The following is an 11,301-nucleotide window of genomic DNA, read 5'->3' on the forward strand; positions in this document are numbered from 1 at the left end:
GCTGAGCCAAAGAGAAAAGGGAGAATTGCCTTTGTGAGTAGACTCTGGAAGGTGCCAAGACCGTTCAGTAAAGGGGAGAACTGTGTCTCCAAGCACAGGATCCTGGAGGTCAGAAAGGATGAATGAGTGGGACCAAGTAGCCCAGGTCCCACAGAAAAGGGCAGAATCAACCTTGAACCCGTTCTCTGTCCTCACAGGGGAAAAAGGCCTTTGAGCGCATCAACAGTCTCACGTTCAAGAAGTCACTGGACATGAAGGCTCGTCTGGAGGAAGCCATCTTGGGCACTATTGGAGCACGACAGGAGATGGTCCGGCGGAGTCGTGGTGAGGGGGAAATGTGTCCTGTGCACGTCCCCACCAGCTGCTCCCAGCCTTTGTCTGAGGGACCCCAGGAGGGGGGCATCCCTACTTCCATGTCTGGCTCATTTTTCCCAGAAAAAAGCGTGTGCATCTTCCCTGTGCACACGGGTGTCTGTGTTCCCTGTCTGTTCTCCGTGTCCTTCATGTTTAACTATGTGTCCCCTTCTCATGCTTACGTGTCGCCCAGTGTCCTCACGGGTTATCCCACACGTGTATCTTAATGCCTGAGCGCGTCTCCTCACGGTCACGTCTTTGTGTTTTCGCACATCCATGAACATGCGCCTTGCGTGTCTCAGAGAGGAGTCCCTTTGGGAACCAGGAGAACGTCCGCTGGCGGAAGAGCATCACACACTGGAGACAGACCTCAGACCGTGTGGACAAGTGGGTGTGGGCAGGAAGTAGTTTGCTGGGGTCAGACCGGCTTCCAGAAAAACCGGTGTCCCTGGACCTCAGCCCCCAACCCCCTCCCGTCCCCTCCAGGACCAAGGATGAAATGGAACACGAGGCCTTGGTGGACGGGAACCTGGCGACCGAGGCAAGCCTGGTGGTTCTGGACACACTGGAGATCATCGTGCAGGTAGGGCTTGAGCCAGCATCTCCCTGACCTCCGACCCCATCACCGTGCCTCGTGATCTATGGCCATACAATCCCTCTCTTTCCCTGAGCCCGTAAGCCGCTCAGTCCCTAACAGCTGGATTTCTGACCCCCTAGACGGTCATGCTGTCAGAGGCCCGGGAGAGCGTCTTAGGCGCAGTGCTTAAAGTTGTGCTCTACAGTCTGGGCAGTGCCCAGAGTGCCCTCTTCTTGCAGCATGGCCTGGCCACACAGCGAGCCCTGGTGTCCAAGGTAAGCCCCATTCGACAGTCACCGCCCGTTGAGCACCTGCCATGTGCTCAGCAACCCCATGGGACAGACCCTCCTTAGCCATGGTTTGCAGAGGAGGGAACTGAGGATCAGAGTGGCAGAGTCATTCACCCAGAGTCACACAGCAAGGGCATCCCCCCAGGTCTGATTCCAAAGCCCACTGTGCTTGGCCAAAGCGGGCAGAACACAGATGCCCCTGCCACCACCCCCATCCGGGACCTTCCGTGCCAGAATGGGAAGGGGCCGACTAGTATCTGTCTCGCCCTGGGGGACAGTTCCCAGAGCTGCTGTTCGAGGAGGACACAGAGCTGTGTGCCGATCTCTGCTTGAGGCTCCTGCGACACTGCGGCAGCCGCATCAGCACCATCCGCACGCACGCCAGCGCCTCACTCTACCTCCTCATGCGCCAGAATTTCGAGATCGGCAACGTAAGTAGGAGGGGCAGGTAGGAGGTGTCAGTGCAGCAGATGGAGGGCAGGAGGGGGGACGGGTGACGCGGGCAGGTCAATAAGGCCCTGGGGATCAGAGTCCGAGGCCTCACAGCTCTTCCTCCCGGGCTCCTCTCAGAACTTTGCCCGCGTGAAGATGCAAGTGACCATGTCGCTCTCGTCCCTGGTGGGGACGACACAGAGCTTCAGTGAAGAGCACCTGAGACGGTCACTGAAGACCATCCTCACCTATGCGGAGGAGGACGTAGGGCTGCGGGACAGCACCTTCTCGGAGCAGGTGACCACGCCCCCGCCACGCCCTCCTCAGCCTGTGCTTCGCCTTGCCTGCTTGCCCGACACGCTTGGTGGCTTCTCCACGCCCTCACTGGCCCCTGGCCATTCCCCGGCTCCAGGTCCAGGACCTGATGTTCAACCTGCACATGATCCTGACGGACACGGTGAAGATGAAGGAGCATCAGGAGGACCCGGAGATGCTCATCGATCTCATGTACAGGTGAGGTGGGCCAGGCGGGACCTGTGGCCGTTCTCCCGCACAGACAGGTGATGGGGGAGTAGATGGTGACAGCGACAGGTGAGCAGACAGGTAAGGGGAGGCCAGGTAAGTGAACGGGGAAAAGGGTGCCAGGTGAACACACACTGGACGGCGACAGATGAGAATAAGGACAAGTGAAGGGGACAGGTGGGAGGGACAGGTGAGGTACCAACCGGTGACGATGGGTCAGGAAAGAAGTGATTTGGAGGAGAGGTGAGGGGTTTGGCTAGAAATTGGGGAGTGGGTGGGGCGCCCGGGGGGCTCAGTCGGTTAAGCGTCTGACTTCGGCTCAGGTCATGATTTCATGGTTCGTGGGTTCAAGCCCCGCGTCGGGCTCTGTGCTGACAGCTTGGAGCCTGGAGCCTGCTTTGGATTCTGTGTCTCCCTCTCTTTCTGTTCCTCCTCCAGCTTGTGCTCTCTCTTTCTCTCTCTCTCCAAAATAAATAAATAAACATTAAAAAAAAATTAAAAAAAAAAAAAAAGAATCTCTTGGGGCGCCTGGGTGGCTCAGTCGGTTAAGCGTCTGACTTCGGCTCAGGTCATGATCTCATGGTTCATGGGTTCAAGCCCCGCGTCGGGCTCTGTGCTGACGGCTCAGAGCCTGGAGCCTGCTTCAGATCCCGTGTCTCCCTCTCTCTCTGCCCCTCCCCTGCTGGCACTATGTCTCTCTCTTTCTCTCAAAAATGAATAAATGTTAAAAATTTTTGAACCAAATAAAAAGAAATTGGGGAGTAGGAGACGGAAGGCAGGGTGCAGACAGGATGGACGGGCCTGGAGGACAGTGACATGGTTCTCGAGCAAGGGGAATGGGGGAGCAGGGCGTGGCTTAAGATTAAGCAGGTGAGGCCATTGGCTGGTCAGTGGGAGACAAGTGGAAGGACACATGAGAAGAGAGATGAGCAGATCAATAGGTGAGGAGGCCCCACGTAAATGGGGGTCTGGCCAAGGAGCCTGGCTGGTGAGAGGCACAGATGGCTGGGGTAACAAGCAAAGGGGGTGGACAAGTGAGGGATAGGCAGTGGGGACAGGGCGAGTGCCCCACCTCCTCACCCCCGCCCACCCCCCCCCCATGCATGCCAGGATTGCCCGCGGCTACCAGGGCTCCCCCGACCTGCGGCTCACGTGGTTGCAGAACATGGCAGGGAAACATGCAGAGCTGGGCAACCACGCGGAGGCCGCCCAGTGCATGGTGCACGCAGCCGCCCTGGTGGCCGAGTACCTCGCCCTGCTGGAGGACAGCCGCTACCTGCCCGTGGGCTGCGTCTCGTTCCAGGTGAGCGGCCCGGGTGACAGGTTGGCGGGGGGGGGGGGGGGGCGGCGGTGGCACCCATGGGGTGGGGTGGGGCCGGGGCCTAACGCCGCCTCCCACCACAGAACATCTCATCCAACGTGCTAGAGGAATCGGCCATCTCCGACGACATCCTGTCGCCTGACGAGGAGGGCTTCTGTTCCGGGAAGCACTTCACGGAGCTGGGGCTGATGGGACTGCTGGAGCAGGCGGCAGCCTACTTCACCATGGTGAGGCCTGCGGCCGGCCGCGGGACCTGGGGCTCGGGCCATGGTGGCGCCATCAGATCCGCCGAAGGGCCCAGCGCCTGCTCCCGGAGACTCACGGCGGAGCTGCCGCCTGGTCCCTTTCTGGGCAGGGGATTTGCAGAGGGCAACCGGGACCTTCACCAGCTCACGTTACCTTCCACTCTCCCTGTAAAACCCTTGACACGAGGCCTGGACGTAGTAAGCCTTCCATACATTCAGCCGCTATTAAATTTTTTTTTTATTATAGAAAATTTCAAGCACGCCTAAAAGGAAAAAATTGGACCATCGCCCCCATACCCAGCACTCAAATCCAACAACCACCAGTATTTACTCTCTTGTTTCATCTTCTCTTTGCCTCTAGTGTTTTTGTTTTGTTTTTTGGTTTTGATGGAGTATTTTGGGGGTTTTTTTTGTTTTTTTTGTTTTATTTTTTTTTACTGTTTATTTTTGAGAGAGAGAGAGATCGCAAACAAGGGAGGGGCAGAGAGAGAGAGAGAGAGACAGAGAGACGGAGACACTGAATCCAAAGCGGGCTCCAGGCTCCGAGCCATCAGCACAGAACCCGATGCAGGGCTCGAACTCACAGACTGCGAGATCATGACCTGAGCCAAAGTCAGACGCTTAACCAACTGAGCCACCCAGGCGCCCGAAGATCTGAATTTTCACAAATTGCTTGATGGAACCCACACAACTACTCAGCTAGTTTTTTTTTGTTTGTTTTCTTGTTTTTAAACCTTAGTGTAGTCCAAGGACCAGCAGCATGGGTATCACCTGGGGGCTTGTTATAAATGCAGAGTCCTGGGTCCCCCAAACCCTCTGAACCCTACATTCTCACAAGATCTCAGAGATTCTGTGTGTGTTGGAGTTGGAGAAGTTCCAGCTTTAAACAAACCCTCCCCATCACATCATCACACACACAAGTACCTCCCTGTGCAGACTCGTTGATGAAACCCTGGCATACAACTCAAGTTGTGCATGACCAGATTAATGGGAATTCTTTTTTTTTTTTCCAAAAAAATTTTTAACGTTTATTTATTTATTTATTTATTTATTATTATTATTATTTTTTTAATGTTTATTTTTGAAAGAGAGAGACAGAGTGTGAGTGCTGGAAGGGCAGAGAGAGGGAGACACAGAATTCAAAGCAGGCTCCAGGCTCTGAGCTGTCAGCACGGAGCCTGATGCAGGGCTCGAACTCACAAACCATGAGATCATGACCTGAGCCGGTCAGACGCTTAACCAACTGAACCACCCAGGTGCCCCATGAACAGGAATACCAGTCCATGCTTGGATGTTCCTGAGGATCTCAAGACAATTTTTTTTTTTTTTTGCACTTGGTTTGTTCGAATCACGATCCATTTATAAGATCCACGATGGCTGTGACTGACAAGTCTCTTAAGGCTCTTTGAATCAAAGAAAGAAAACAAAAACAAAAAACGGAATCAGTTCCCCAATTTTTACAGTAAGGGTTTTTAATGTTTTCTTTGATAGGTTGAGGCTCAGGCATTGTATTTCCCACTGTTGTAAAAAGGTTTTCTCCCAGCTTGCTTGCTTGCATGAAAGCAATCGTTTCTTTTTCCTGCATTTCATTTGTTGGAGATGTGGGCTTTGTTTCAAGGAATTTTCTTTCTTTTAAATTTTTAAAAATTTTTTTTAATGTTTATTTATTATTGAGAGAGGGACAGACAGACAGAGTGTGAATTTGGGAGGGGCAGAGACAGAGGGAGACACAGAATCCGAAACAGGCTCCAGGCTCCAAGCTGTCAACAGAGTCCAACGCGGGGCTTGAACTCATGAACCGTGAGATCATGACCTGAGCTGAGGTCGGACGCTTAACCGACTGAACCACCCACGCACCCCTGTTCCAAGGGGTTTTCTGGCCTGAACAAGGCCGGCTGTGTCCCCATGGTGTTGCTTTACTTGTTCCTCTGTCCCCACGTTTCTGGGAACTGGTGATGAGGTCTGGAGTCCCGCTCAGATTCGGAGTCAGGTTTTTCCGGTGAGATTTATTTTCTGGGCTGCCAGACCCCTAGTGGGGTTTTCACTATTGTCATTTTGTTAAAGGCTCAAACAAAAGCCTCAGGGGAATAAACCAGACGGTACACGCAGACCTCTCACAGTTGGTCAGGAAACTTCCCAGGGTTTCTGCTAGCTTCATGGTGGCACCGGCTGTGGGTGAGGGGCCCTTCGGGAGCGGTGGTGACCACATGCCAAGAGGCAGCTGGGGGTGGAGGTCTTGGGTACTAGGCCAGAAGGGCTGGTGTTCAGGTCCTGGCCCTGGGGAGTTGTGTCTCTGAGTTTTCGTTTTCTCTCTGTGAAATTTAAAAAAAAAAAAAAAAAGAAAAAGGCTCCTCCCCCCAGTGAAGGAACATGGGTAAAGTGCAGATGTATACAGCACCTGGTATCATAAGCATGGTAGAGAGCACGGAGGGGTCTATGGGGGCCAAGTGGAAAGACTGGTGTCCCATCTGGGGTGGGGTGGTCAGGGTGGCCTCCCTGGAGGAGGTGATAAAAGACGGAGCCCTGGAGGACGGGTAGTAGCACAGCAGGGGGGCTTTTCCAGGCGGTGAGAAAACTAGGGAGGGTGCTGGGAATCTGATGTGCCCCACCCCCTAGGGCGGGCTCTATGAGGCAGTGAACGAGGTCTACAAGACCCTCATCCCCATCCTGGAAGCCCACCGAGACTACAAGAAGCTGGCTGCCGTGCACGGCAAACTGCAGGAGGCCTTCACCAAGATCATGCACCAGGTGGGTCAGGATGCCCTCCCAGACCCTGCCCTTGGCCCCAGCTCCCACCCCCACCACGGCTCAGCTGACTCTGACCCTTCTCTCTCCGACAGAGCTCTGGCTGGGAGGTGAGTCCGCCCAGTGGCCACCTGCCTCTGGGGCCCCCATGATGGGTGGTCAGCAGTGGTCAGGGACCACCAGGGGGTGCTGGAGGAACATGGCCGCCTGGCCACAGGGGCTGGTGCTCAGTAGGTGATGACGCACCCTCCACTTCTTCCCCCCTTCCCCCCGCCCCCCCCCTTTCCATCCCTCAGGTCCCCCTCCCTGCCCTAGATCCCGAGGGCAGCCTGTGACTCACCCAGCTGGGACCTCTCCAGAGACACCCCTCCCTCGGGCAGGGCCAGCTTGGTCACTGCCTGTAACGGGGGGTGCTCTGACTCCCTCCTTGTCTGTCTCTGTATTTCTCTTTGTCTCTGTCTCTTGGTCCCTTTCCCTGTCTCTTTCTCTCTCCCTGTCTTGCTCAACACTCTCTGTCAGTCTCTTCAAATCCGTCTGTCTCTGTCTCCCCAGCTTCCCCCAGGATCTCTGCTCCCCATTGCCATTTAGTGCTCCCCCTCTCCCGCCTCTCCCCCACTTGGGTCTATTTTTAGGCATCTCTTAGTTTGGGGAGAATTTTCTGGCCAAAGAAGGCAGGAACCCAGAGCCAAGATGGGAGGGCTGGGTGGGGGCCGGGTGGGACAGGCAAGTCCCAGATCTCTGGTCTCCGCCCAAAGAATGGCACTCACGGGGCAGCATAGACTGGGACCCTGGAGCTTGGGGGCTCTTACCTCTGACCTCTCCCATGACAATGTCTCTCCCTTCCCTACCAATACCCTTGTGCCCGCCCCACCCTGCGCGGATCGGCCTTGGTGAGTGAACACAGAGCTACGCCCTTTCTTTCTGGTAGAGGGTAGTATTTCTGGTAGAGGGTGGTGGGGATTGGGGGGGGGGTGACCTGGAACAAGGGAGCCAGGGCTTCTGTCCCAGAGGGCTATGCATCCCCTCAGCCACTCAAGCATTTATCAAGCACCTGCTGTATACCCAGCGCTGTAGGCATTGAGGACACAGCTGTACTCAACAGAGCCCTAGCAACAGAGCCCTAATCCTAATTTCATATTGAGATCCAGACTCTGAAGAAGTGCTTGGGCGAGGATAATCGGGGACCAGAGGCTTGTGTTAAATGAGAACAAATATTTGGGGGAGGCAGGAGATAAAGGTCGGGGACAAAGAGGGTGTGAGCTGCTGGCAGTCGTCAGGGACCATACCCCAATATTCTCAGGGTCCCCCCAACTGTGCCTGTGACTTCCTGTTCGTGGGCTCCCCCTGCCCATGCCCACCTCTTCTGCATGTGGGGCAAGGGGACCTCCAGAGGGGCCTCCTGGGCCACAGCTCCCCTTCTTCCAGACGCAGCGTGTGTTCGGGACGTATTTCCGTGTGGGCTTCTATGGTGCCCGCTTCGGCGACCTGGACGAGCAGGAGTTTGTGTATAAAGAGCCGTCCATCACGAAGCTGGCTGAGATTTCACACCGGCTGGAGGCACGTCCCAGCGGTAGGGGGTAGACGGGCATTGGGCTGCCCTGGGCGGAGTGGGGGCTGCTCCTCTGTGGCCCCAAGTCAGCCCCGTGTCCCCAGGAGTTCTACACGGAGAGGTTTGGGGAGGACGTGGTCGAGATTGTCAAAGATTCGAACCCCGTGGACAAGACCAAGCTTGACCCACAGAAGGTGAGGACTCCTGACCATCCCAGGGTCTCCCATATCCAGGGAGGCACACTTCAGAGCGTACCTCCCTTGGGGACCCCAAATCCTTTTCCTTGGGAGAGCCTCAAACCTCCAGAGGTGAGATGCGGGACCCCCCAGATTTCAAGCTCCCAGACCCAAAGAGATCCAAATCCCCTTTCTCCAGGGATGGGGTCCTGCAGGGAGGATGTGTGTGTACTGGGGCTGTGGGAGCCTCATTCCTGAGCCCTGCGTCCCAGGCTTACATCCAGATCACTTACGTGGAACCGCACTTCGACACCTACGAGCTCAAGGACCGGGTGACTTACTTCGACCGCAACTACGGGCTGCGCACCTTCCTGTTCTGCACGCCCTTCACGCCTGACGGGCGCGCGCATGGGGACCTGCCTGAGCAGCACAAGCGCAAGACTCTGCTCAGCACAGACCACGCCTTCCCCTACATCAAGACCCGGATCCGCGTGTGCCACCGCGAGGAGGTGGGCGGGGCCCCAGGGAGGGCAGGTGCCGCGACCCAAGGTCAAGGGAGGCCCAGTACCCCCAGACCCAGGTCGGGGAGGTGAGAGGACCCTAAACTCCTATGCCTGGACACCAGTCAGACTCCAACCTCTGCTTCCAGACCCAGCCAGCCTGAGACTGGCCCACCACCCACCCCGAGTCCTCAGAGCCAGACACAGGCAGCTGAGACCAGACCACCCCCCCCCCCCGCCCCCACCCTGCCAGATCCAGGCCGGCAGAAGTCCCCCCACACACTGTTCATTTCACAGCCTCTGGGAACCCCTCTCCGCCCCCAGCAGGGGTCCAGGCTGCCCGGGGCCGTCTTGGGTCAGGACCTCTTCAGGCCCCAGCCAGTGCCTGCCATTCCCCTCCCCCCACAGACAGTGCTGACACCCGTGGAGGTGGCCATCGAAGACATGCAGAAGAAGACACGGGAGCTGGCCTTCGCCACCGAGCAGGACCCGCCCGACGCCAAGATGCTACAGATGGTGCTTCAGGGCTCTGTGGGGCCCACTGTGAACCAGGTACAGCCAGTGGGGCCTGCAGGCTGCCCGAAGCACCCCAGGGGCCGTGCAGACACCCTCATGAGCCCCTCTGCCCCCTGCAGGGGCCCCTGGAGGTGGCCCAGGTGTTCTTGGCGGAGATCCCGGAAGACCCCAAACTCTTCAGGCATCATAACAAGCTGCGGCTCTGTTTCAAGGACTTCTGCAAGAAGTACGCCTGCCCCCCGCGCCCCCCACCACCCCCATCACGGCTCTGCCTTCCTGACCCCATACAGCCTCTCTGTATCCCTGATGCCCATTATGGAGCTCCCGCCTCTCTAAGTGCCCTCCGCCTATCAGACTCCCACTGTAGCTCCTGGCCCCACCCCCAGACTGCCCCCCACCTCCAGGCTTGCTTTCTCCCGGGCGTCATCTCCTGCCATCTCTCTCTCAGGTGTGAGGACGCCCTGCGGAAGAACAAGGCCCTGATAGGGCCAGACCAGAAGGAGTACCACCGAGAGCTGGAGCGGAACTACTGTCGCCTGCGGGAGGCTCTGCAGCCCCTGCTCACCCAGCGCCTGCCCCAGCTGCTGGCGCCTCCCACGGCAGGCCTCAGGTGCCCGGCCCCTGCCCCCGACCACAGAGAGAGGGCAGAGGCAGGCACAGATGGGCGCTGTCATACAGGCGCGTGTCAACCCACGCACGCGTCAGTGTGCACGCTCACAGCTTGGCACAAACGTGCAACTCTGTGGACATGCATGCATGCCGGGCGGGCTCTGGGCAGCCACTTCACATCCTGGCTGGGGCATCTCCCAGACATGGGACTTCGCCTTTCTGAGCCTCCATTTCCACGTCTGTAAAATGGGCACAATTCCTATCTTCGGTGGTAGATTCCAAGAGAGAATCTGTGACTTTAGAGAAGGACAGGAGAGGCTGATGAGCACTCAGGAGTTGGGAGCCCTCTGGCCACGTTAACCCACCTCATTCTTCCCCCAGGAACTCCTTGAACAGAGCAAGTTTCCGGAAGGCCGACCTCTGAGCCTGCGAGGCCTGAAGCCAGGCCCAGAAGAACCAGCACCCTGGCCTCCACCGTCTGTGCCTTTCCCCCACTGCACACTGACTGGGCTGTGGGGTGATCAATTTGCACACGGGGCTGGGCCCTCTGTTCCTCTGTTCCCATCTGTGTGCACTGATGCTTACCTTTTCTAATTTAAAATGGTTTTCATAAGCAGCCTGTTTGATGTGGATCCTGGGAGCTGGGTCATGTCCGCACACCCTGATCTTTGACAGACTCTGAGAACTCACTGGGTGCCTGGAGCACAGCAGTGACAAACAGGCAAATTCCTGCCCTTGTGGAGCTGTCATTCTAGTAGAGGAGTCGACACACAAATAACAATGTCACGTGCCCATGGGGAATAATAGTAACTAGTGAAACCCTTGCAGAGTACTCAGCCCTGCCCTAATGGCCCCGAGATAGACACTGCCCCATTTATGGGCCCTTTTGCCTGAGGGGCCTCCATCAGGCCCCTACCTCCTGGTTAGTGAATCTTCTCAATGCCATTATCCGGTAGGAAGCATTTTTAACCCCGTTTTACAGCTGGGGAAACTGAGGCACCAAGCAGTTAAAGGCTGCTAAGCCAGGTCTGACTTAGCCGGAGGCTGTGCAGCCTCGCACTGACCCAGCCCCACTCCCCACCGCGCGGCCGTCACGCCACCCTGTACCAGGCCTGTGCTGGGCCGCTTCCAGCCTTGGGCCGGCTGGGGGAGGGGTGACCTCCCGCCGCCACCGCCGCCGCCCGCGCCCTCCCGGAGCTGGGCCCCGGCCAGCCCCGCCCCCCCCACCCCCCGCGGCGCCCAGCTGCAGCGGTGGGGAGGACCCTGCCCTGGGGACTCCGGGAGGAGGGGCGAGAGGACGACACCGGTTCGCTCGGGCGCGCACCCACACACACCTGCAGTCCAGGTGCAATCGCGTTCTCCCGGCATCCCCTGTCTCCCCCTTCCCCCCACGGCCGTCCAGGCTGCCGGCGACTGGGGGCGGGGCCGGCCCGGAGGGGGCAGGGCGGGGGCGGAGCCACCGCCG

At 57.6% G+C, this 11,301-nt stretch overlaps 1 protein-coding gene and 1 long non-coding RNA gene across 7 annotated transcripts in view; one reads left to right on the plus strand and one right to left on the minus strand.

Annotated features, from left to right (window-relative positions):
- The window catches only part of DOCK6 (dedicator of cytokinesis 6), a 43,861-nt gene extending 33,409 nt beyond the window's left edge, over positions 1-10,452 (plus strand). For 5 of the 6 annotated variants that reach the window (XM_053219880.1, XM_053219881.1, XM_053219882.1 and 2 more), the window contains 18 exons: positions 198-324; positions 657-741; positions 841-937; positions 1,072-1,206; positions 1,500-1,652; positions 1,792-1,950; positions 2,066-2,166; positions 3,286-3,478; positions 3,580-3,723; positions 6,358-6,489; positions 6,582-6,596; positions 7,918-8,043; positions 8,140-8,229; positions 8,484-8,720; positions 9,120-9,263; positions 9,347-9,453; positions 9,676-9,837; positions 10,218-10,452. In XM_053219880.1, coding sequence (XP_053075855.1) covers positions 198-324; positions 657-741; positions 841-937; positions 1,072-1,206; positions 1,500-1,652; positions 1,792-1,950; positions 2,066-2,166; positions 3,286-3,478; positions 3,580-3,723; positions 6,358-6,489; positions 6,582-6,596; positions 7,918-8,043; positions 8,140-8,229; positions 8,484-8,720; positions 9,120-9,263; positions 9,347-9,453; positions 9,676-9,837; positions 10,218-10,260 — 2,250 coding nt within the window. In that variant the 3' untranslated portion in view covers positions 10,261-10,452. Of the gene's footprint in view, positions 1-197; positions 325-656; positions 742-840; positions 938-1,071; positions 1,207-1,499; positions 1,653-1,791; positions 1,951-2,065; positions 2,167-3,285; positions 3,479-3,579; positions 3,724-6,357; positions 6,490-6,581; positions 7,377-7,911; positions 8,044-8,139; positions 8,230-8,483; positions 8,721-9,119; positions 9,264-9,346; positions 9,454-9,675; positions 9,838-10,217 lie in introns of those variants that run through there. The other variant, XR_008297265.1, reaches the window with a different exon arrangement.
- LOC128314951 (uncharacterized) lies at positions 5,646-11,271 on the minus strand. The gene is made up of 3 exons (XR_008297266.1): positions 11,171-11,271; positions 7,845-10,587; positions 5,646-6,053 (listed from the first exon to the last, which is right to left on the minus strand). It is a non-coding gene; the product is annotated as an uncharacterized LOC128314951 (long non-coding RNA).
- Between the last annotated feature and the right edge of the window lie 30 nt (positions 11,272-11,301).

Source organism: Acinonyx jubatus, chromosome A2, assembly GCF_027475565.1.
Source record: "Acinonyx jubatus isolate Ajub_Pintada_27869175 chromosome A2, VMU_Ajub_asm_v1.0, whole genome shotgun sequence".
Lineage (NCBI taxonomy): Eukaryota > Metazoa > Chordata > Mammalia > Carnivora > Felidae > Acinonyx > Acinonyx jubatus.